The sequence below is a fragment of the Pseudozyma flocculosa genome, assembly GCF_000417875.1.
Source record: "Pseudozyma flocculosa PF-1 unplaced genomic scaffold scaffold00015, whole genome shotgun sequence".
NCBI lineage: Eukaryota > Fungi > Basidiomycota > Ustilaginomycetes > Ustilaginales > Ustilaginaceae > Pseudozyma > Pseudozyma flocculosa.
Window position 1 is genome coordinate 89,570 of NW_006920883.1, and position 24,273 is coordinate 113,842.

The window sequence follows — 24,273 nt, forward strand, 5'->3', positions numbered from 1 at the left end:
CTGGGGCTGGGTGGGGGGCATGCGCCGCGCAAACGCAAGACGAGGAGGCCCAACACGCCGCACCCGCTCGCGCGCACGCTTCCCTTGGGCGGCGCCACGTCTCTGCTCTCGCTCGGCGCCATGTCGTCCGCCACACCCGTCTTTGCGGCCACGGCTATCGGTTCGACCTCCCACTGCGGCAACGGCAGCAACAGCAGCGGTAGCGGTAGCGGCAACCATGGTCGTATCACGGCGGCGCCGTTGCCAACGCCGGCGACGATGAGGACGCGCGAGTGTAGCGCCCCCTCGTCGGCGTCGGTGTCGACGGCGTCTAAGCCCCGCGAGTCAAAGGAGAGGCTGAGGGTTTCGTCGTTGACGGATTTCCTCAAACGCGCCGTGTCGCGTCCGTTTGCTTGATGCGTAGAGGCCTCATCCCACCGCACGCACACACCATCCCGACCCGACCCGACTCGACCGGATCGGATCGGATCGGATCCAAGGCCACGCTCGCTCGCTCGCCGTACCACACCAGACCCGTCGTGTCTCATCTCGCTCCTTGTCTCCAGAACGCCCTCGCCCACAGTCGAGGATGTCATTCACACCCATTTAGCACCGAGGCAAATCTAGCCATTCCCCCTGCCCTCACTCCCATTCTCGATTGATGGAGGGACGGTATCCATCCTCTGACCCCATCGTTGCGGACACCACCCTCTTTTACCACCTCGTCCTGCCCTGCCGTCGTCACCCGCCTAAATGGGCAACCAAAACTACGCGGGCAACCAAAACTACGCAGGCAACACATCGACGTACAACCCGCTTGGCGCATCGAGCGAGAGCGACTGCCACACCACCCTCTCCTCGTCCTCGTCCTCGTCCCCAGCCGGCCCGTTTGCGCCCGTCCGCGCGCCCCGCCCGGATGCGGATCGGAGGAGGACAGAGATGGGGGGCAGCGAGACGCGTCCCAGCGTGAGGGGGACGAAGCGCCACGCCTCGACGCGCCGCGAAGACGAGGCGAGGAGGTGCGGGATGCAGAGCCGCCGTGGTCCCGCAAAGACAAACGACGGGCTCGAGTCGATCTGCACCACAACCGACGCACTCCCCACCCCCCTCCCCTCGTGCTTCCGATCTTGATTCTGGTTTTGGTTCTTGCCCGTCGTCCTACCGCCGTCGCCCGTGTTGGTGAGGACGAGTGAAAAGTCAAAGGCGACACCGAGACACGCCGTCTTGTCGAACTGCGTCGTCACTTTGATGCCCCCCCATGATGACGATGGTGCGGCTGTGGGTGGAACCAAGAGGGAGGAGGGCAACTTGCATACCGTCCTGTTTGTCTTTGCCTCGTCATCTTGCTGATCCCCGTCCAAAGTGCGGTGGCGCGACCAGCAAACCACAACCTGGCCCCCCTCCTCCCCAACCCGCACCCCCTCGTCGCTATCGTCATCGTCGTCGCCATCGCGGGTGCTGGGAACAAGGAAAGCGTGGTACACCCCAAACGCGTCGCCCCGCTCCCAGCGTCCCAGGACATCCTGGAGCTGCACGTCTGTATGCGCGTCCGACTCGGCCGCCGAGTCTTGTGCCATCGTGATGGCCCCGCGGCGCGAGGACGGGAGCTGCACGTCGATCGAGCGTACCTCGATCGGGCTTGGGCCCCGCATCTCGAACGTCGTCTCCACGTCGACCCTTCTTTGTCGTCGTCGTCGTCGAGGTGGGGTACGTCGTATGGTGCCTCCTTGCCCGTCCTCGTCGGTGAAGGCGTCGTCGTCGCTGTTGTCAGCATCGCCATCAGAAAGGTCGAGAAGCGCCTTGGCCTCCCCACCGCCCGGCTCGTCGGCCGTCCAGATCGGCCTGAACGAAACACGGAAAGCGGGAACGACGTCGATGCGGATCGAGAGCGTCGTCTCGCTCGCCCCACGTGTCTCTTCCTCTTCCTCGTTGTCGTCGTCGTTGTGGCCGTCGCCGCCGCCGCCGCCGTCGGCCGCGGACCGAGCGGGCCAGGATCTTACGACGACATCGACGATCCGTACGCCCTCCCTCCTTGCGGCGCGCAGCCAAAAGGGGACCTCGACAGTCTGTCCTGGCGCCACGGTGCCGCAGTCGTGGTCGCGCACCTGTGCGCTGGGCGGTGCGTCGCCGCCGCACTGCAGCGTATCGTCCATGCCCTCGTAGGCCGCCTGCAACCCGAGGTCGGCGGCGCATCGGAGCGGCACCGACTCTCGGTTCGTCAGCTTGAGCACAATGGGGAAGCGCTCGTCGAGGTAGGCCGTGTCCAGGTGCGACGCCGACGGCTCCAACCGGTAACTCCGCGGCCGCACGCGGGCAGAGTGCCACGACTCGCGCTGCGAGATCGACAGGTATCGGTGCTTGCCCGCCTTGGTGCGCACCAGCCACCGCGGATCGTGGATCTGCCCGGGCCGTGTCGCGGTGGGCGCCGAGGCCGGCCATGAGAGGTCAAAGACAAACTCTATCGCCGCGGCTTCGCCCGCAGTGCGAAGCACGACGCGCTCGAGCTCCAGAGTGCCGGTCACGTCCGAGACGAGACTTCCCTGAATCACCTTGGTGCTGCCCGCCGCCCATGATAGGCCGCAGCGCAGCTTCGCAAATTGCTCTTCGTCGCCGGCGGCGAGCGAGGCGCCGTTGATCGGTCCAACATCGACGATCTCGGTGCCGCTCGAGGCTGCATCGCTCGCATGGATGACGAGGGGTTCCTCGAAGCCCGAGATCCTGACTTCGAGCGACGCAAATGCGATGCTTGAGATCCTGCTGCCCTTGGGGGCCGTCAGGCGCAGCTGGAACGCAGCTGGCGCACCGACCTCGACCGACTCGTCGAGGAAGACCGGTTCGACGACGACGAGGCCCTTGGTGCCGTCGCTCTCGATGCGCACGGGACTCTTCCCCTCCGGCAGCGCCGCATCGCCCTCGAGGATGGCAACCAATCGTGCCTCGGCGGCGGCGCGGTCGCGTTCGGGGATGTCGAGCCGCATCTGGAGCAGGTCCGAGAGGAGGCATATGGAGCTCTCGATGTCGCCGATGTGCACGGCGCACCCCGCGGCGAGCTGCGTGAGCCAGGCTTGGATGGCGTGGCAGCCCTCGATGCGGAAGCTGCGCAGGATCCGTTCGAGGAAGCGCAGCGCCATCTCGTGCTTGCCGCCCTCGAGGTAGACGAGCGCGATCTTGGACGCCACCATGAGCGACAGCCGCGCCATCTTGGTTCGCTTGAAGCAATCGTACGCCCGCGTCAGTTGCTGAGCAGAGGTGAGGAGGCATGCGCGCAAAGGGATGGTGGAGACCGGCTGATCAGCTGCTGTCGCTCACGATCCGGGGCTCGGCAGAGGCTTGCCGCACGTACCTCTGTAATCTGCGCCGTGTAGTCGACCTTTTGCTCGTGCGACAGGGAAGGGTGCTTGTTCACATCTTCCTCCGAAAGCTGCTCGGCGGCCACGAGCTTGTGGAAACGATCTCTCCGCTCGAGCGTGCACAGTGCGGCGAGGTAGTAGAAAGTGCCTGGCCCCTGGATGAGCGCGGCCGGCGAGACGCCCAGCGCAGCCGCCTCGGCTGTCGGCGTCATCATGCCGTGAGGCGCCGGCATGCCCGCCTGGAGCATGGACAGGACGTCGGGGTGCAGCAGCTTCGAAGGCAGCGGCGGGGCGTGCGTCGGCAGCGAAAAGGGCGGCACCGGCGACGAGCTCGGGCTCCGCGTGGCGGCGTCCATCAGGTCGGCGAACATTCGGTATCTGTGCGGGATTTGCACCAGAGCCAATGACGTCGTCAGTCACTGCTAGCTCCAGCCGGCCACGATGATCTGGGCTCCGACGGCGTAACTCACTGTTTGCAGAGCCAGCTCCAGTATTCGAACGTCATGCTCCCGATCCCCCACCCCGTACTCAGTTCAGTGAACCGGTGGAGGTGCCGGTGCAGCTGCCTAACGGCGGCGGCGCCATCGTCCCGGTAGAGGTGGAGCTTGGCGATCTTGATGCTGAGGGTGTCTGCGAGGACCTTTGCCTCGGCCCAGCGCTTGGTGCGCGGCGGGAGCATCATGGTGCTGCCGAGGCAAGGCCCCGAGAGGACGTCGTACGCCTCCTGGTACCGCTGCAGCGCCTCGTCGTTGTCGCCCTGCAGCTCGGCAAACGTGGCCAGCTTGTACTCTGCCCGCACGATCCAGCCTTCTCTCGAGAGCGGGACGAGGTCGACCGGCTTGGGCGCCAGCGCGGCGGCAGCAGACAGGATGGGCTGGATGACCGAGGGCGGCGGCGGGTAGCGAGCGCGCTTGCGGCGGACCCTGCGGGCGTGTTCGCGGTAGAAGTCGACGGCCGAGTCGTGGAGCGCCCGGTGGAGGCTGGTGACAAACTCGTTGAGCTCCTGCTTGGACACGGGCGTCAGGACAAAGAGGCTCGCCTTGGAGTCGAGGCCCGAGGTGCGCCGCACGTAGCTGAGGCGGCCCTCGAGCAGCGGGTCCTCGAGCATTCCGCGGCTGGTGAGGAGCACGACGGTCATCTTGATGCCGCGCTCGGTGAGGGAGCGCTTACGCTGCTCAATCTGGCGGATGAGCTCCTCGTCGTGCCTGCGCAGGAAGGCGCCCGTCTCGGCCGTCTGCTCGGCTCGCGGGCCCCCTGGCTTCTCTGCGAGGCAGAAGAACGACACAAAGACGGCAGGGATCATCTCGCGGTGCTTGCGCGCCCAGATGGGGGCGATCAGGCCGTCGGGAAAGAGCGGGCCGGCGGGGTGGAGGGGCGAGAGCGGGCTGCGGGGCGCCATGGAAGCCAGGGAGGATGCGGCGTCGTTGGTGGGCGGGAGCTGTTTGCTGGAGCTACCTGGACTCTTTGCGCTCGTCTCGGGCGAGGCCGAGGCGGACGCCGTGCCGCTGTTTGAGGCGGGCGATGGGGGCGCTGCCGGGTTGGCCGTCCTCGGGCTGAGCCTGGTCTTTGCAGGGGGCAGGCGGATGTTTTGCTGTACGAGGACCGAGTGGAAGACGGTGGACTGGGCTCGAGCCGGATCCCAGACCAGATTGGAGCCGCGGGCATTGAAGATTTCAGCCAGGCTCTGGCAGAGGTCCGGGTAGGCATGGGCTGGATGCCCTCCATCCTTGCTGCTGCGTGGGTCGGCGGCGTCTTCTGTGCGGGCAGCTGCAGGATCCGCAATCGGTGCTGCTGAGGCCGTGGTGGCGGCTTCTGTGCCGTTGTCGTCTGGCCTGGTGGGCGGCGGTGTTGTCGCATCAGAGGGTGGGGTTGTCTGTGTCGCTGGTGGTGGTGGTTGTGCTGGTGCGGATGCGGCTGGTTGCTGTGCGCCTGCTGATGGAACCTGGGAAGGGGTGGAAGTCGATGCGGCGGGTATGGGGAGCAGGCCGGCCACGAGCATGCAAGGATAGTGGTGGCATAGCAGCTCTGGCGGGTAGGCGTTCATCGTGGGCCACTGACGGCGCGACGAGGTCGAGTGGACGCGCTGGGCGAGGGCCGACCGCGTGGGCGGGTGTGGCCGTTTGGGGTGGATGGACGCAGTGCCACCAGACGCCTGCTTCCGTCAGAGTCGAGTGATGAGCGCAGTAGGAGAAGAGTGAGGGCGAGGTGGTGGTGGTGGACCAGTAGGAAAGGGTTCCAACCTCGATGGATGTCGCCGAGCCGCCTGGCCGCTGTTTAGCTGCTGCGCCGCGCTGCGCCGCGCTGTGCTGAATGGCCTTGAGGCAGCCAAGGCGAGGCGTGGCTCGTGCGCAGCGCCGTTCCTCAGCCTCAGCAACCAACCAACCCGCCATTGGGCCCCGCTCGGCTCACACAACCCTCACGACGCTCCTATCTGGTCCGCGCACTTCGGTGATCCCTCATTCGGTACAGCACACACAGCTAGCACTACCAACGGTCCTCGGACCAGACAGCCTCGGCAGCCATCTCCGCATTGCCAAAGACAGGGCCCGACGCCGCAGCACACGCTCAGCGGAAGCCGTATTTGGCCGCCGACGCCTGCCCCTTGGTCTTGCCCCTCGCCCACTTCTCCTCGAGCTGCCCGCGCTTCTCCTCGGCGTGCGCCAGCAGCGACGTCAGCTGGCCCTTTTGCCTCGCCCGCTGCCCCGTCATCTTGTCCATCTTCTTGCTCGCCGCCGAAGACGACGACGATGCAGCCCCACCACCGCCAGCAGCCGCCGCCGACTCGGCAGCCGCGCTCGCGTACCTCGCATCCAGCCCGCCGCCGCCGCTCGTAACGCCGCTCCACGAGGCGAGCCGGCTCGCGTCGACGTTGGCCAGGTCCTCCTCCCGCAGCCCGGCCTTGGCCAGCTCGCCGATGTCGAACCCTCCGCCGCCGCCGCCGTTGTTGTGCCGCCGTCGGCTGGGATCGTCAAACGCCTGCGCCATGGCCGCCTCCGTCTCCTGCGACGCCTGCCAGGCCGCGTAGGCCGCCTGCGCCTCGGGAGTGACGGGAACCCACGTCCCGTCGGGATCCTGCTGCCAGCCCCGGTAGGCCACCTCGGCCTCGGTCGACCCATCGTCGGCGTCTGTCGCCTGCGCCACTTCCTCTATTGTGGGTGCAGCCGAGATGGCAAAGCTCGTCGCCTTCGGTGCAGCCCTTGGTGGGCCGCTGCTTGGAGCGGCGGAAGGGCCCGCTGCCTCGTCTGCTTAGTCGTTGCATCAGAGAAAAGGCAGTGGCTCGCTCAGCTCAGATCCAGCGCACCATCGACCAACCGTGGACATGACCGACTCACCGATCGAAAAAAAGTTGAGCGGCGCGACTGCCTTGCCAGACGAGCTCGGCTTGTCTGTAGAGCTGCCAGTTGCCTCTGGCAAGCTGGAGTCCGCTTTCGGCAGGGTCGACAGAGAAGACGCAGATATCGCTGCTGGCCTAGTGGATGCGGTTTCGCCTGCTGGTGATGCTGGTGCTGGCTTGGCCGCCGGCAGAGCTGGGGGCTTGGGTTTGGCGGCGGCGGGTTTGAGTCCGAGCATGGCGCGAAAGTCGGCGTTGCCTTTGCCCTTCTTCTGTGCGGCTGCTGCGTCGGTAGCGAGTGCAGAGTCGGCAGGAGGGCCGCCGTCGTCGTCGTCCTGGCCATCATGGCTCTCGACGATGCGGAGCGCCCCCTCCCTGGCCTTTTTCTCGGCCTCGAGCTTCTTTTCCCGTTGGATCTGGTCGGGCCGCTTAGGGGCGGGGAGCATGCCAAAGAGGGCGTGGGACGATGCCGAAGCGGCGGGACGAGGTTTCTTACGCTCTGGCTGCGCTGCATCCTCGTCGCCGTCGGCGCCGTTGTCGTCGTTGTTGTCGTTGTCATCGTCGAGGGACTCGATGCGGATCTGGAGCTTGGCGGTGCGGGCCTCTGCCTTTCTCTTTGCGGCTGCGCGAGAGGAGGCCGAGGCGGCGGGACCAGAGTTTTTGGGCGGTGGGAGGGCCAGACCGCTCGATCTGCTCGTCGTCGTCGTCGGGGGAGGCAGGGACGACGTGTGCTTTGGTGGTGGTAGCCCTAGCTTGGATCCAGAGGGCGTGGCTGCGGGTGCTGGTGCTGTGGCTGTCGAGGGGTGCGATGGCGGTGGTAGGTTGATGGTGGCGTGGCCATTGGAAGCCGCTCCCGTGTCCGAGTCGGAGTCGGAGTCGGAGTCGTAGCCTGCTACTAATGGAGCTGGCATTGCGCTGTGCCAAGCCGTGGCGGATTAAGGTGGCAAAAGGACGAGGGGTGGTGGTGGTGGTGGTGGTGGTGGTGAGAAGATGCCGCAACGGCGCGGCAGAAAAAGAGGTCGACCCAAAGGGTGGAGGCATCAAGGGTTGCCGGCCATCGAGGCTCAGTCAGTCGGTCAGTCCGAGGGAGTCGCCACCCAACCAACACCAACACCATCACCAACACCACCATCACCACCACCACCACCGCCGCCATTCACCGCCGCCATTCACCGCCATGGACTCGCCAGACACACCACCGCCCAGGCTACCCGCCCACTTTGCGCATTCCTACGCCTACACGCTACCCGCCTCGCCCTCACCTTCGCCTTCGCCCTCAGCCCGCGCACCACGACGCAGCCCACGCAAACCCGTCCCCACCGTCCCCTACGCCTCCCTCGTCGCACCGTCGTCGTCCCCAGAGCCACATGCGCGCTCCTCGGCAGCCTCTACCTCTCGAACCCGCTCGCACTCTGCCGATCCATCCGCCTCCGCTTCGCCCTCAAAGAAGAGGAAACGCATCAAGCGCACAGTCGACGACCCCGCATCTGCAGAGGGAAGCAAGTACGCCCAGTACCATGGCGTGCCGGACCACATCTCGCCGCGCAACCACGGTGAGTCCCAGCGCATGTCTTCGACCTTCTTCCACGTCATGGCTCCGGCCGGCCGGACTGACTGATCCCCTCTCCCCTTCCTCTCTCTCTCCTTCACGCTTTCTCGCCCCTCCTCGGCCTCACCAGTCCTGCTGTGCGGCATCAACCCCGGTCTGACCTCGTCGGCGCTCCAACACCACTTTGCAGGGCCCACAAACCACTTCTACCCCGTCCTACACCAGTCCGGCCTCACCTCGCGCCGCTTCAGGCCCGACGAGGACCACACCTTCCCCACCCTCCGCCCCTTTTCCCTCGGCCTGACCAACATCGGCCAGCGCCCCACGGTAGAGGCGTCGGAGCTGCCCCGACACGAGATGGACGCCGGCGTGCCCGTATTTCTCCGCAAAGTGGACCGGTGGCGGCCGCGCACCGTCGCCTTTGTCGGCAAGGGCATCGCAGAGGTCGTGTCCAAGTGCCTCAAGCGCTGTCCCCCCGGCCATGATGGAAGTGAGGGGGCGGCGAGGATCACGTTGGATATCCCCACATCTATGTTGCTCGCTTTCGATCCCGATGCCGCCGCACAAGGCGCCAGGGGGAGCAGGACAAAGTCGACGAGGAACAAGGGCGAGACGCCGCCCAAGAGGAAGAGCGTAAAGAAGGACGACGTCAAGGACGACAGCGGGTACGGCCTCCTGCCCTTTGTCTTTGTCCACCGTCGTCAAGGAGCATCCTCCAACACCGACACCGTCGTCGCAGATCCATCACGACCTCTCGTCGACATCGCCAACATCAAGGTGGAGTCTAACGCCACCTCTGGCGATGCGATCAAGGTCGAAGAGGGACGCTCGAGTCGAGACCCTTGCGCCGCCGTCCTGAATCGCGATACGACCTCTCTTCCCGCCCAACCCTCGTCGACGACAGACACCGACGTCGCCGGGGAGGGGGACGTGTACGACGATCTGACTTTTTTCTTCGTATCCCCCTCGACTTCGGCGCGGGTCACGACCCACTTTCTGAACGACAAGGCCCAGATACTGCGTCACCTTGCTCGCTTCCTCGAGTTCCTCTCCCGTCGTCATCGTCGTCGTGCCGGCGCATCCGCATCCGACGACATCAAGGTAGAACCCGACGTGGAAGACGACGAGACGAGACGCGTCGAGTTCCGATGCATCGACCTCGATACGCTCACCTTTCTCGAGGCACGTAGCGTCCCGTTGCTTCCCGCCGCCACGACGGCCAAGGTGGAAGAGAAAAGGGAGGAGGAGGAGGACGTGGATGTGGATGAATTGATCGACGATGACGACGACGACGACGACAACGGGGGCATCGCTTCGCCTTCGTAGCGCAATCGGTGCAGGTCGCTTTGGCATAGGGGCAAAAATGGATATGCAGTGGTTGATAGGGTAGGACCGGTGAGGATTGGTGTGGATAGGATAGGGTAGGATGGGAAAGCAAAGGTCCGCGTCCGTTGCGTCGAGGCACATGGATGCACCCTCGGCGACGAGATGGAACGGCAATGAGACACGGGCGTGGCACTTCAACGGAGCGCCACGATGCAAAGTAACACCAGCGAAGGCGACGGCAACGGGCCGTCGTCGAAAGGATGTGGCGCAGGCAAGCAACGAGAGTCGCCGACACGCGATGATCCGTTTCTGCTGGCGCGGCATTCCCCGCTCAGCGCGCACCTCGGGAGCGGGTGCGCGTCAAGGTCCTCTTTGTCGGCAGCGACGGGAGGCCATCAGCCTGGGTGCCGTCCGCCACCGCCGCATCAACATCGGCATCGGCAGCGGGGCTCTTGACGAAGCGACCCAGCGAGCTCCTGGGCTGCTTGGGAGTGCAGTGCTGCTGCTGCCTCTGCTGCTGCAACAACGACGACGGCGATTCGGAGGGCTCGGGTGTGCTCTCTGCGCTGGGCATTGAAGGTGGAGGCGTAGGCGGTGCCGTGGAGCTCGTGACGACGACGGCGACCAGCTTCTCGCGCTCGAGGCGCTTGCCGCCGCTGCGGCTGCAGCTGGCAATGAACCCGGTCGAAGCGGCATGGTGGCCGCTCACGCTGCTCAGGTCGCTCAAGCCCGAGTCGCTGTCGACCGCTGCCGCTGATGCTGCTGCCACGCCGGCGGAGCCTCTGCGGCCGCTGCTGATCGTCGTCGTCGTCGCTGTACGAGCACCCTTCTGCCCGACACCGCCTCTACCTTTTCCCGAGCCGCCCTTGCCGTTGCCGTCGCCGTTGCCCTTACTGTTGTCTTTGGCATTGGCCCGGGCATCCGCTTTGGTCGACGCCGCGGTGGCAGTAGCGGCCGCAGCAGATGTCGGCGCAGACTTCTTCGACGTCGTCCGCTTCATGCTGCCCGCTCTGCCCTTGGCGGCCGCCGCCGTCGGCTTTGAAGCCTCGCCAATCTCCGAGGCCCGCTGCCGCTTGATGACCGACTCTGACTGGCTGCGGCCCCAGGTCCGACCCGATGCGCGGCCGGGGAACGCCCGGGAAGCAGGGGCGGTGCCGTTCAGGACATCGCCGTCGTCCCTCGAGACGCTCCTCGACATCGAGGCCGAGCCCCTCGCCGTCGCACCCTTGCGCCCCTTCTTCTTCGACATCGCCCGCTGCTCGTCGAGCGCCATCTTGAGCGCCTGCCATGAGTACTGCGAGCAGACGCTCTCGATCTCACGCTGTACGACGCTGGCCCCGGGAACGACCTCGCGGGGCGGAAAGACGCCAAGCGCGGCTCGCTGCAGGTCGCCCTGCACCCAGACGTCGAACACGTCCTCCCACTGGGCCGCGGGCACGGGGAAGTCGTAGTTCAGGAGGATGGTGCGGATCGGCGCGTTGGGGTCGTCGTCGTCGTCGTCGTCCTCATCCGAGTCCTGGCCCCCCGCCCCGGCAGCGCCTTCCTTGTCCGCCGAAGCGCTCCGGGAGCGCGTGCGGCGTCGGCCCTTGCCCTTGCCCGGCTTGCCCTCGTCATCGCCGTCGCCTTCGTCGTTGTCATCATCCTCGTCATCGTTCGAGTCGGTGTGGTAGTAGCGCGTGTCGCGGGCGTGGCAGGCCTTGGCAAACTCGCGCACGATGCGCTTGGTGCCGGGGACCTTGAGGCTCGTGCCGGCCACGATGAGCAGATCCGGCGGCAGCGGCTTGAGGCGCGCGGCGCGCGGCGCACGCTGGGGACGGGCGGGCTTGGCTGGCTCCTCGAACTTGACCGAGGCATCCTCGGCGATCGGCGCCAGCCCGACAGGCTTTCGCTCGTCCTTTGGCTCGTCGTCCTCCTCAAAGGCGCGAGCGAGGATGTCGTCCTTGTCCATCGAGACGTCGCAGATCGACGTGTCCGGATCGGCCTCGCCGCCCAGCTGAGTCTCAACGAGCGCGGCATCGAACGAGTCGTCCGTACCCTCCGCCTTGACGGCCTCGCGGGCAGCGGCGGCGGCGGCGGCGGCACGCGCCTTTTCCTCGTCCTGCATGCGCTTGTCGGCCTCCCGCTTCTCCTTGCGCTCGCGGGCGCGGATCTCGCGCAGGCTCTCGGGCACGGCGGTCTCGAATGGGTCGCGCAGGCCGAGGATATCACGCTGCAGGCACTCGCCGACGCGCTCTGCGCCCTCGTTCTGGCCGCCGTAGAGGACGACGTCGGTCTTCATGCGGCCGACGCCACGCGAGCGGAGCCCGGCGACCTGGCGCACCTCGTCCTCGGTGGTGCACTTGGGGCACGGCACCGCCTCGCCCTGCTTGAGCAGCTCGAGCGCGTCGAGGGTCTCCTGGGGCGTGAACGCCGTGATGAGCTCGGTGGGCTCCCTGTCGGGCTGCACGACGTCGGCCTGGGTTGTGTCGCCCATGATGACCTTGTGCGAGCAGAGGGCGCAGGTGAGCGTCTGGAGAGTGCCGTGGAGTGGGATGGTGCGCGGGAACATGGGCTCGCCCTCTTCGCGCTTCGAGGCGAGCAGGGCCGAGTCGGACTTGGAGCGCGACCATCCGCCCGCACCCGCGGCGCCTCCGCCCTGGCGCTTCCTCTTGCCCAGCGCGCGGAACGTCGAGGTGCTGTCGCCAGTCTCGCCGAGGCCAAAGGTGAGGCCCGCCTTTTGCTCGAGGCCGTCGATGTTTTGCGTGTAGACGCGCTGCAGGCGGCCCTCTTCGTCAAGGCGCTTAAGGAAGCGGTGGAAGATGGTGGGCTGCGCCTGGTCTGCGAGGCCCTTGAGCTCGGCAATCATCGAGTAGAAGAGGGCCGAGGTCGACTCGGAGCTAAAGAGGCGCGCGTCAAAGAGGTCCTTGCCGCTCGAGAGGCCGGCGGTGGGGTGCTGCTCCTTGAGCCTCTTGAAGAGGCCGGTGGCGGAGCGGAAGTCGGGGATGTTGGCGGGCGACGAGACCGAGATGCCCGCGCCGCAGATGACGGCGATGCGGCGAGCGCCGGCGACGGCCTCGTAGAGGCGCCCGAGGTCGCGCTCGAGGTCCTTTGTCCTCTTGCCGAACGACGGCACAGGGATGTCGGAGGGCAGCTCGTACTTGAGTGCGCGCGGATCCTCGTGGGGCGAGTCGAGCTCGACGCCCGTGATGGGGTCGACGGTGGGGGCAGGATGGTGCGCTCCTTTGGCAAAGGCGGCGCTGTTGGCCCTGGGCGTCGAGCGGCGAGAGTTGGACCTAGAGGAGCCGGTGGACCTGGACTGGTCATCGGCAGCAAAGGAGCTGGATCGCGACCGGGTGCCAGAGGCTGGGCCAGCGGCGGGTCGGAGATCATCGCGCAACGCACCGCGGGCGTTGGGCGAGGGGTCTTCTGCCGGGAGGCGGATGCCCGGCATGGAGGGAAGAGGAATGACGATCATGGCGGCAGCAGCAGCTGGGGCGGCGGACGGGTGGCGGCGTTGGTGGATGGCAGCTCGAGGTGCGCACGGCCACCTGGCCTATATGACGGGCGCTCGGGGCAAAGTCGAGCGTCGTGAGCGCCACCAGGTAGGAGAGCAGGGGCGCCAGAGACTCAGATGGAGCGACGGAGCTGTGAGGTCATTGGGATGCGATGCCGATGCGGTTCGGGCGCGGACGGCGTCGATGCTGGAGAAGAGATGAGGGGTCGGGCTGGCAGACGAGCGAGAACGGGGGACTGTGCAGGGACGGAAGTGGCGAGCGTGTGGCTGTCGGAGGTGGATGACCCGGCCGGGTTGTTTACAGAGAAGGAGAAGGAGGAAGACGGAGGGCTAGGAGGCAAGCGATGGGAGGCGAGGGGAGCGGCAAGATGGAGCGAGATTGCAATACCGGAGGGCGGGTGTGGTGATGGTGGTGGTGATGGTGGTGGTGATGGTGGCGGTGAGGGAAGCGAGGAAAGACCGACGTAGAGGGCAGATTGCGCCGTCGACGCCACATGCCCTGGCCGATGCCGATGCCGATGGCCTGCCTGCTTGCCTGCCTGCCTTCCAGCCAGCCAGCTGGGCTGCTGAGAGGGGGCTGCGCGTGGTTGGTTGTGCGTGCGCCGTGGGTCGTGGCTCTCGCTCTCGCTCTCGCTCTCTGTCGCCCTCTACTTGTCTATCTGCCGCTCGCACGCTGCCTGTTTTGCGTCTTCTGTTGCGCGCTGTTGCTCTTTCGGTCGTCGACCAGAGATCGAGCGCGCGCGCTGCCAAAGGGATCCGGGTCAGGCCGCCTGCACACGGACGTACGCACATACACCTCGTCGCCCCTTTTGGCATGCCCCAGCCTCTGGCTTTGGCCTACAGATCGTGTGCTGGTCGCCGTCGCCGTGGAAGTCCACTCACCTCACTTCTTCGTGGGTCGCCAGCTGCCACGAGGCCTGCCTCGGGCCCTCCGCGCTCCCTGCCCTGGCCCTCCCTCCGTTGCCATCTGCTCGTCGCTGGTCGTCGCTTCGCCTCTCTGCTGCTGTATCTGCCAAGCCGGATCGGGCCGCATGCCAGTCCGCTCGCGTCTATCGTTGGTATTCGAGCTGCGAGGAGTAGAAAGCGGGCTGGGCGTAGCGCAGCCTCTCCGTCCGGTCTCGGGAAGCAGCCGCGTTAGAAGGAAATCCAACATCGGGCGCGCCCCGACTCTGACCTGAGCCAGGCAGAGCTAGGCAGGGGCGACCCAAGACGCGACCCCTCTTCGGTCTGCCCGAGACCGGCCAGGCCCTGCCCTACGTGACGCGCCAGCCCAGCGTGCCAGACCCGCCTCCACTTTTCTTGTCTGGCGGTGGCCGTCGTCTGCGGATCCGCACAGCAGCAGGCAGGGCAAGATGAGGCCAGGCGAGGCCAGGCGAGGCAGGCCTTGCATGGCCCGAGCTCCCCGCCTCCGCTGCCGGCATTTCCCCGCACTTTGGCGGGCCCGGAAGGCCGGCTGCTCCGGGCTGCCTTGACGCAACTGGCCTGGCCTGGCCGGGCCAACCGTCCCTCCTCCCGACGACGATCCACACCCAGCCACCATCTGGACTCCATCTCTTCACCACATTTGACACTTGACGCTGCCCATCACTCTAGCTCATCATGTCCGCCGCCGTCCGCACCGTCCGCATCGAGCTGCCAAAGACGGCCTTCTTTGTCTGGTGAGGTCGTCGCTCCGGCCCGGCCGATGCGCACACGCAAGCGCTTGCACACAGCAGTAGCAGTCGCTCACCACGATCTGACCTCCTCTTGCCTTCTGCAACCCACCTCAGCGATATCCAGGAGAGGGTGAGTGGCCACTGCGTATGCCAGGTCAGCGACCCTCCTGACTGCTTCCGCTCACCTCCTTTGACCCTTGACCCTTGGACCCGACTCCTGCCTGCCCACCCCGGCCACGCACCCAGTTCAAGTGAGTCTAGCTATGCCAGCATCGCTGATCTCTCCTCTCTAGGCACTCGGCTAACCGGCCCTGCTGAACCTCGTCGCCCTCTCGACCCGCCACAGGACGGCCATCGCCAACTTTGACCACATCGTCAACACTTCGGCCAAGATGCTCAAGGCCGCAAAGATCCTCGAGGTGCCCGTATTCACCACCGAACAGAACCCAAAGGGTGCGCACCCCTTGCTACTCGCTGACAGCAGCCCCAAGTCGCGCTACAGCAACGTTGTCGAGGCTGATTCCAGCTGCCACCACCTCCTCTGATCCCCGATCCTCGCTGCTGCGGCGGCCCTCGACGACAGCCCTCGGATCCACCGTCTCGCCCCTCTCGGACCTCATCGCCCAGCTGCCCCCGCTCTCGGCGCAGGCGGTCCACCCCAAGACGCGCTTCAGCATGGACGTCCCCGGCCTCACTGATCAGTGGCTCAAGCAGGCCGGCGACATCAAGCACATCGTCATCTTTGGCATCGGTGCGTTGCCCGTCGATAACGTGCCACGACTCGCTCTTGCTCATCCACCGTCCTACCGTCGCCTCCGTCCCTCGCCTTGCTTCTGTCTGCATCCCACGTCATCCTCCCCACTACAGAGTCGCATGTGTGCGTGCTGCAGAGCACCCTCGACCTGCTCGACAAGGGCATCGACGTGCACGTGATCAAGGATGGTGTCAGCAGCTGCAACGTCGGCGAGATCGAGGTCGCCCTCGAGGTGAGTGCCGCAACCCGATTCGTATCACTGATGCTCGAGCGGACGCCGGGCTGACACGGGCTCCTTTGTGTTTCATCTCCTCGGCCTCGCAGCGCATGCGCAGCGCCGGCGCTCAGGTGACGACCTCGGAGTCGATCCTTTTCCAGCTCCTTGGTACGTCGGCGTGTCTTCCCGCTCTGCGCCCTGTCAGCCTTGTAAGGTCCGGCTCTGATGCGAGTATGTCCTGTGTCTGCCGTCCGTTCGTCCCTCTCTCGCCAGTCGACGCGTCGCACCCCAAGTTCAAGCAGATCTCGGGCCTCATCGTGAGTTTTTGTCGTCGTGGAGGAGCTGCATAGTGCAAGGACCGACCGCTGACTCCGAAGTCCACTCGTCCGGCTCTCCCCTCTTGACGGCATCTCGTGCCCCTCTTGCGCCGCCGCAGAAAGAGGAAAAGGAGCCTACCAAGGCGGCCGTCAACCTGCTGGGCCCGGCTCGATACTAGGCGGGCTGCGGGCCATGTAGCCTATCCAGCGTGGCCGCTGGTCCAGCGTTGCATGCGTGCAGGTGCATGTCTTACTAGAGTGACAGTCTGAGCTCTGACTTCTTTGCTGGCCCTGTGGTGCGTATGAGCAATCGGCTGTGCTGCGCGCTTGATGGGCGGTCGCTGGCTGCTGCGGCTGGGCCGCCGCCTGGCCTGTCCCACTCTACGCGGGCGGCGGTGGGGACGCGAGCCTGGCGCGGGCGGCGGGAAAAGCTGGGCTCGCTGCGCCGCCTGCCAAAAATCAGAAAGCGCGCGGGCGGCCGGGCGCCTCCACACCAACACATGGCCGCGTCCCGCCTTTCCTTCCTTCCGACTCCCATCCCCCGTCCCTTGCACCTGCCTTGCCCCATCCTTGGTCCCCGCATCGGCCTCGTCGCCCGCCGTCCTGGCTGCCGACTCACGCACCATACCCACGATCGAGACGACGTCGATTCTCACCCACTCCAGCCCGCTCAGCAGCTGACCGATCGAGAAGAAAGGCTGGGCCACTGATCGCCTCGCGGGCCTCGTCCGCAGACCAGGCCACATCGCCAGCAGTAACTCCCGTGGCAGTTCATCGCCATCGTGTTCGTCATGAGTGTCAGTACAACCTCTCAGCTGTCAGCCATGCAGTGGTGCGGCATCCACCGACACTGATTCACCCTCGGCATTCCCTCCTTCCTGCCCCGCCCGCAGGTGGTCCGCAACTCGCTCACCATCTTCGTCGTGGACATATCGGCGTCCATGGGCTCGGCCCGCACCGTATACGAAAAGGTGTTCAAGCCCTACTCGGGCGTCGAGGTCAAAGAGAGGAAGACGACCGACCTCCAGTGGGTCTGCGAGTTCATCTCGGCCAGGATCGTCGAGATCGTGAGTGGCACAGCAGCCGCAGGTCGTTGTCGTGCTGCCCACCGGTCCAGAGCTTATGCTCCTGCTCGCTCTATTCTCGCACTCCCGTCCCGTACCAGATCCTGAGAGGCCTCAAGACGACCAAGGTGGCCCTCATCACCTATGGCTCGCCGCGTGGGTACCGCATCCTTCTCGCGCCGGATGAACTCCGTGTCGTGACCGCCTGACGCATCTCCTCCATGCTCTTCACGCCACTCTTTCTGATCTCCTCGACACAGGCACTAACAACACTGTCGTCGACCATGGAGGCTACAGCGAGGGCTACGACGGCATCGACGAGATCTTCCGCCTCAACGTGCCCACGCTCGACACCCTCGACCTCGTACAGAGCCTGCGGGCGGTCGGCGAAAACGACAGAGCGCCACCAGCAGACCGTAAGTGGTCGCCGTGCTTAGCGAGGCGACCTGGCTCGACGTGCGTGAAAGGAGACCTCGGCAGATGCTGATGCTGCGCCTCTGTGCGCTCGGTCGGCCGCCCGTGCTTCCTGCCCACACCGCCACAGCGCTGGCAGCTTTGGTCGACGCCATCCAGCTCTCCACCTGCCCCGACCGCGGAGGCATCAAGGAGTCGCAGAAGAGCACGTGGACTAGGATGATCTACCTCATCACCGACGGAAAGTCCAACTTCAGCTGGCTCGGCAGCGACGACATCAAGGGCAAGATCAAGACGGAGCATATCAACGTCCGCGTGCTGTGAGTCCGTCCTCCGAGCGTGGCGTGCCGACCCAGAGCGATGGGCGGGGCTGACCGGGCTATGTATCGCCCCTCGGGATCGAAACAGCGGCGTCGACTTTGACGACGAAGACGTTGGCTTTGTCGAGGAGAACAAGGACGCGACCAAGGTGGGCAACCGGCCGACGCCTGGCCGCAGCATCTCGAAGCAGTCGCTCCCGTCGACTGGCTCGCTGACGCTGCCCTCTGTCTCTCCTCTCCTGTGCTTCCGACCGCAACAGCGAGCCAACGAGGGATTCTGGCACGATTTCCTCGCCGGCATCGACACCGGGCTGATCGCCACGGCGCAGGATGCCATCGAGCAGGCCAGCCTGCCCAATGTCCAGCTGACGAGCCCGTCGCCATCCAAGTCTACGCTCTCCTTCGGCGATCCCAAGGACCTCGCCAGCAAAGAGGCGATTGCGATCCCGATCGCCATGTACAAGATGACCGAGCCGCAGCGGCCCATGACGCAGTCAAAGATCAGCAAGCTGGCCCAGGAAAGCGCCGGAGCCAGGATCGAGAGGGAGATGCAGGAGACCAGGATGCAGGAGCTGGTGCCGAGCAGCACGCCGGCGCTGGCCAAGGGCGAGGCCGACGACGAGCCTGCGCCCGTGCCCTCGTACCGGGCCGAGACGAGGCGCGACCACTTCCTGCTCGAGGACATTGGCCGCGTGGAAAAGGGCAAAGGCCAGACCGCACAGCCGCTGCCCGAGGAGTCGGTGGCCAAGTTCACGCGTGCGTGGAAGCTGGGCGCATCGTTGATCCCCGTCCCCGACGAGGCCTTTGGTCAGATGGACACGATGCCTGGCCTCGAGATCCTGCACTTTGTCAAGTCTGAGGCGGTGAGTGGCTGTGGCCGTCGCGAAGCCCATCGTGGTATTCAGCAGGGCTGATGGGCGAGTCGATTCTGCTTGCGTTCCCGTCGCTGTCGTCGATCAGTACCGCCGCGAGTACAGCCTCGACCAGATCTGGTTCGTCTTCCCGGACCTCAACAACACCAAGGCGCAAATCCAGCTCGCGAGTCTGGTCCGCGGCATGCACGAGCTCGAGCTGATGGCCGTCGTCAGGCTGGTGCGCCGTCAGCACGCGGAGCCCGAGGTGAGTCGACAGGATACGCAGAGGGCTGGTCGATGGTGCTCAGAGAAACTAACGCTCTTCCGGGCCGCCTGCTGCGATGGATCCAAAACGATGCAGCTGGGCGTGCTATGGCCCTACCCCGGGAAAGACTACAACTGCTTCTACTACTCGCGCGTGCCGTTCCGCGAGGACTACCGCCGTTTCATCTTCCCGCCGCTCGACCGCATCATCACCAAGGAGGGCGACGAGCTGTTCGAGGGCCCGTCGATCCCGACGGCCGAGGATCAGGAGTTGTTTGACGAGTTTGTCGACTCGCTCGACCTCATGGAGGTCGACGGCGGGACGGGCGAAAACGGGCAGTGGTTCAACATCCTCGACTCGTTCAACCCCGCCATCCACCTGCTCAAGGACGCCGTCAAGCACCGCTTCGTCCACCCAGAGTCGACCGAGCTGCCTGGCCCGCACCCGGAGCTGACCAAGTACTTTAGGCGCCCGGTCGAGGTGACGCAGCGCTCGCAGGGCATCCTCAAGCGCTGCAAGGAGAGGTTCAAGATCGGCTTCATCCCGCCCAAGAACAGCTTTGAGAAAAAGAAGCGGCTGGCGCACGAGGCCGGCCAGAGGCAGGAGGCCCAGGGCTGGCACGATGCCAAGAAGACCAAGATCGACGAGCAGCAGGCGGGTCAAGGTGGTGCGCCGAAGCGCGAGAGCGGCGCTGCTGTCCGAATGGACGACGGCGACGACAGCGAGACGGAGGACGAGGACGAGGGGCGCAACAGACCGTCGGGTGCGGCGGCGGCCGAGGGCCATGGCGACGACGGCGACGGCGACGGCGACGAAGAGGCCATCAAGGCGGAGGAGGCATCGCAGGGCCTGCCACTGACTCAGCCCAGCAGCCGCATCGGCACCGACGACCCGGTCGAGGGCTTCAAGAGGCTCGTCGAGTCCGAGGACGACGTGACCAAGACGTTTGTCGAGATGCTCGACACGATCTCGTACCTGCTTCGCTCGCGCGAGTACGCCAAGGTGGTCTTGTGCTGCAAGGAGGCCAAGCGGGTGGCACAGGAGGTGAGTCGCGGTCGTGGTCGCAACGTCCTTGTCCTCTGTCCTTTGCTGTTCGCAAGACGTCCTGCTGACCTCGTCGACGGCCGCGGGCAACGACGAATGGATGTTTGCAATGGAAACCCCGTCGCCGCCAAAAACGAACAGTACGAAGAGGCGATCCGATGGAACGGCTACATCCGGCAGCTCAAGCAAGAGGCGATGAACAAGCACACGCAGTTCTGGGACGAGCACATGGCCGGTCGACTCGAAGTGGGCCTGGTGACCGAGGACGAGGACGAGGCGCGCCAGTCGGACGTGTCGAGGGAGACGGCCGACGAGTTTGTCCTGTCGTCTACCGAGTCGCGCGAGTAGCTCCGCCGGACTGCCGCGCGGGATCGATCGAGGCCAAGCAGCGACCGACTGCGGATCTTGACGGGTGCAGGGTGCGGTGCGGTGCGGTGCGGTGCGGGAAGGCTTCGATGTCGAGTAACGATGGGTCTGCCGCAGCCTGGGACGTCGGTCTCGCTCCAACGAAAGCCAAGCATTTCTGAATCGCATATCACCGATCAAGACGCCGTCTGTCGGTCAGTCGGCCAGGTCGAAAGATGCGAAACTCGAAACGTCCCTGTACAGTTTGGTTGGGACGGTCACAACAACGGCATCTTGCATCCCACGCACGCAGGCGCGGCATCTTGTCCTGGCACGGCTGGCAGGGCCGTGGGTTTTTGCCACTCCGACGGTTTGCGCGATGTCGAGGAGCCAGCCGGACAGCCCGCGTTGTCGTTGGTCCCCCCTCACTCATTGGTCCTTTCCGGGATCTGGTCGAGGAGGGTTACAGAAGGGTCTGCAGCGACGGCGTCGCCGCGGAGATCACGCCGAGGAGCGGGTAAAGGGGGTCGGTTTTGGTTCGTCATCGTCGTCGTCGTCGTGGGTTCCTCTGTCAGAATTGGCCGAGCCATTCCCCCTACCATGCTGGTTGGGTGTTCCGTCGTTGAAGCAAAGGCCTTTCCCTCGCCACACACAGGTGCACAAGACGATGAAACGGGACGGTCGCACTGTATGGTATTGGTATGGTATCGCCGTTCTTGTCCTTCCACGGCATCCTTCTGCCAATCAGGTACCTGTAGAGCTGGAACCCCTCGCCCCTTGCCCCCACTGAGCCGACCATACCGGCCTGCCCCTCCCCTCCCCTGTCTCTCTCCCCGCAGTCTGGCAACGGCCACGGATCTCAACAACGCTGCACTCGCTCGCGAAGAACTGCCATCTCGTCGTTTGACATGGGTCCCACGGAAAGGAAGACGAGGTCGCGCCCGCCTTGACGGGCTGACGGCCTGCAAGGCTTGGCATGCCGCGCCGGCATGGTCGGCTCGACTCTGACTCGGTTCGGTGGCAAGGCACTCAAAGTCGCCGCGATACCTTGCGCCCTTCTTCAGCTACTGTACGACGACGGCCTCAAACGTCGCACATATCAGTTGCGGCTCGATTGAGTTCCACACCTAGCCTGCATATCTACGGACGCTAGGACCTGATCGGCGGTGCGAGCGGTCCCCAACGGAACTCTCTCGGGACATGGCTTCTGCAGTGCGTTGGATCGACTCGCTTGCCCAAAGGGAGAGGGGTAGGTGTTGGGAGTCTGTCGATTCCGCTGCTCGGTTTCGTCACCCCCATCTCGATATCGCCGACTAGCCGGTTGTCAAAGGCAAGGAGGCTGGCAGGCAAAGGGGAAGGAGGGAAAGGCAAGGTGGCCGATATTTTTAGCCATCACTTGAGCATCTAAGAGACAACGAAGGAGGCTTGCCCATCATGCTGGAGAGGGAGAAGGGGGGCTGTGCCTCGGCAGTGACGCTAGGTGCGGCATCGGGTATCCACCTGGACGTACGTTACAGTACATACGGGCGATGCCGTCCATACGGCCAGAGGAGCTCGGACGAGACGAAAACCCAAACGCGTGCTCGAGCCGGTGCCGGTCGGCCTTGTGCGGCCTTCTTGGCATCCGGGCACAAAAGAAAAACGGGGATGAGCGGTAATCCTTCCTGACTTTTCTTCCAGCTGGCCCGGCCCTGCCCAGCGACGACGGCGGCAGTTGAGGGATTTTTCTTCTTCTTCTTCCTCTTCTTCGGTCGGTTCGGCCTTTCGACCTCGCTTGGGATCGACGGCGTGCAACCGACCGCCTGCTGGCAGCATGCGATGCCTCCATACATAGCTTCTGGTGCGTTCCTGCGCCTGGCCTGGCATCTATCGTTGCTTTTTTGGTCGCCGTCGCCGCCATACAGATGTAGCCCGACAGACTCGCGGACGGAGATACAGACACCCGGGGAGGAAAAGCAGCGCAAGGGGAGGCCAGAGATGGTGCTTGTCCAATTGCGACTCTCGCGAGTGAAGACGGACGATGCCGAGACATACGCAGAGGGGTCGAGCATGTGCTCCGCGCGGTATCGTGTTCTTGGCAAGCAAGCAAGAGAGAAGCGCAGCGAAAGCAAGCCAAAGCCAAGCACATGGTCGGACGTCGGCGACTTTTTTCTTTCTTCTTCATCCCTTTCCCCTTCGTCGCTCTCCAACCTCGTACTGTAGGTGCTGGTACCCGCGTCCGCGGAGGTGAGTTCGAGGCTGTGTAAGCATGGATGAGGTACTGTAGCGCACGAGCGTATGGAGCGCAATTGACCGATCTTCGGCAAGGCCGGGCCAGGCAAGCCGTACAGACAGGCTGCCGAGCAGCACGGACGGCCACACGGACATACGGGCCGACAGACGTGCGTGCAGGGTGGACAGGCAGGCGAGATCTGCCGATGTTGGCAGGCACCCGCCCACGCACACCGCAGCGCGGCGCGGCGCATGCGCAGCATGCTCCTCGGGCGCGCCCGTCAAAAGGAAAAACGAATTCACCCGCCCCGCCCCGCCCCGCCCCGCTGTGCTTGCTCGCTCGCTCGCACATGCCGACGGACGGAAGAGGCTCTCTCCCTGCCTCACGTCTGAAGCAGATCAGGCGGCTCACAAAGACAGCAGGCAGGGCCAAGGCAAAGAGGAAGCGCGGCGCACGCACGTCGACTCGTGTCTCGCCTCACAGCCTAGCCTCAGCCGAGTCAGGACGGGATCGTTGTTCCGGCGCATGTTGCACGCGGACACGTCCACCGCCGTCGTGAGGTGAGGTTTCGACCCTCGTTCATTTGGGTGTGGCTTCACAGCGTGTGCGGACGTGGGTGCGAGGATCAAACATGTGCTGAGCCCATCCCCCCACCCTGCCTCCACCTGATCGCCTCACAAACAGAGGCGGAACCCCAGCAAGCCTCATTCGACGGTGGCGTGAGCTCAGCGTAGAAGCAGCAGCAGCAGCAGCCCCCTCAGCCCAACCCTGGCAGCAGTGGAAAAGGTTTTCCGCCTCGCCCCATCGGATCCACTTTGTTGGGTGGGTGGCCGAGGTGACGTCGGTACTGTACCTGTGCTGCGTTCCGCTCAGACAGCGCTTCGACCTGATGACCGCCTGGACACCGAGGATGGCCGGTGCCAGGCCAGGCCAGGCCAGGCCAAGCGAACACGCGGAAGCCCGTCGCCGCCCTCTCCTTGCCGGGACGTCGTCACATCCCCTGGTTTTGTGTGTAGGAGTGAACCCGATCGGTACGATGACGAACGAGGTCACGACAACAGAGTGCACGCTTCTCTGAACTCCGGGCACCGAGTCGAGCAGTGTTCCCCACCGTCGTCGCATCTTTGACCTGGAAGATCTCCGTCCGACATGGTTTCCCTCGGAGCAGGACGACGTCGGGATCGGGTTCGGACGCAGCCACCGCCGGCCTTCGTGTTCTACATATCGCTGTTATTGTTCTGCGACTTGCTGACCATATCATGATGTGGTATGTGATGGTGGCGCCGTTAATTCTTCTTCATGGACACCACGAGGTCAAGACGTCTCCCGGATGTAGCCCAACAAAGCGACGAGAGGCCGTTCAAAAGGCCTATCTGAGGCAGAAGAGGGAAGTCAAGCCACGTCTTTGTCGCTGGCGGCTCCGGCCGTAAGAGGACGAGGCGGCTGCGAACGGGCGAGGCAAGGGGCCAACGCAATTAAGCGTGGCACAGCGCCAGCTCTTGTGGTACGGTACAGGTACAGGTACAGGTTGGCGCAGGCGGCACAGATGCGATGCAAGCCCGCATCCTCATGCCTAGCCTCTTTGATTGGCCGAGGCGCGTCGGGCTGCTTGCTGGCCCACACCGACGACCCTTGCGTCTGCCGGGTGGACGGACAGGCGGGCAGCGCAGCACAGCCTTGCCCGCGGCGAAAAATAAAAAAAGTACTAGCTCGAAAAGCAAGGCAGGCGGTGCGTGGGCAATCTCCGATCGACTCCGTTGATGGATGTGTGTCTGGGTGGGGAG

At 65.0% G+C, this 24,273-nt stretch overlaps 6 protein-coding genes across 6 annotated transcripts; 3 read left to right on the forward strand and 3 right to left on the reverse strand.

Moving 5' to 3' along the window:
* Window positions 1–764: 764 nt before the first annotated feature.
* Window positions 765–5,373, reverse strand: PFL1_04532 (uncharacterized protein; the record flags this gene model as incomplete). Its single annotated transcript, XM_007882058.1, has 3 exons — window positions 765–3,218; window positions 3,323–3,707; window positions 3,800–5,373. The coding sequence occupies 3 exons, from the start codon at window positions 5,371–5,373 to the stop codon at window positions 765–767; spliced, it is 4,413 nt and encodes a 1,470-aa protein (XP_007880249.1).
* Window positions 5,374–5,894: 521 nt separating this feature from the next.
* On the reverse strand, window positions 5,895–7,571 carry PFL1_04533 (uncharacterized protein; the record flags this gene model as incomplete). The annotated part of the gene is made up of 2 exons (XM_007882059.1): window positions 5,895–6,571; window positions 6,662–7,571. The coding sequence occupies 2 exons, from the start codon at window positions 7,569–7,571 to the stop codon at window positions 5,895–5,897; spliced, it is 1,587 nt and encodes a 528-aa protein (XP_007880250.1).
* Window positions 7,572–7,837: 266 nt separating this feature from the next.
* PFL1_04534 (uncharacterized protein) lies at window positions 7,838–9,535 on the forward strand (the record flags this gene model as incomplete). Its single annotated transcript, XM_007882060.1, has 2 exons — window positions 7,838–8,213; window positions 8,340–9,535. The coding sequence occupies 2 exons, from the start codon at window positions 7,838–7,840 to the stop codon at window positions 9,533–9,535; spliced, it is 1,572 nt and encodes a 523-aa protein (XP_007880251.1).
* Window positions 9,536–9,866: 331 nt separating this feature from the next.
* PFL1_04535 (uncharacterized protein) lies at window positions 9,867–12,989 on the reverse strand (the record flags this gene model as incomplete). Its single annotated transcript, XM_007882061.1, has 1 exon — window positions 9,867–12,989. One exon carries the CDS (start codon window positions 12,987–12,989, stop codon window positions 9,867–9,869), a length of 3,123 nt encoding a protein of 1,040 aa, XP_007880252.1.
* Window positions 12,990–14,627: 1,638 nt separating this feature from the next.
* On the forward strand, window positions 14,628–16,150 carry PFL1_04536 (uncharacterized protein; the record flags this gene model as incomplete). The annotated part of the gene is made up of 9 exons (XM_007882062.1): window positions 14,628–14,686; window positions 14,798–14,813; window positions 14,930–14,934; window positions 15,030–15,136; window positions 15,267–15,434; window positions 15,551–15,669; window positions 15,762–15,822; window positions 15,928–15,971; window positions 16,091–16,150. The coding sequence occupies 9 exons, from the start codon at window positions 14,628–14,630 to the stop codon at window positions 16,148–16,150; spliced, it is 639 nt and encodes a 212-aa protein (XP_007880253.1).
* A 612-nt stretch (window positions 16,151–16,762) lies between these two features.
* Window positions 16,763–20,280, forward strand: PFL1_04537 (uncharacterized protein; the record flags this gene model as incomplete). The annotated part of the gene is made up of 10 exons (XM_007882063.1): window positions 16,763–16,768; window positions 16,865–17,038; window positions 17,137–17,191; window positions 17,296–17,451; window positions 17,580–17,769; window positions 17,858–17,918; window positions 18,030–18,632; window positions 18,730–18,888; window positions 18,985–19,932; window positions 20,074–20,280. 10 exons carry the CDS (start codon window positions 16,763–16,765, stop codon window positions 20,278–20,280), a joined length of 2,559 nt encoding a protein of 852 aa, XP_007880254.1.
* Window positions 20,281–24,273: the final 3,993 nt, after the last annotated feature.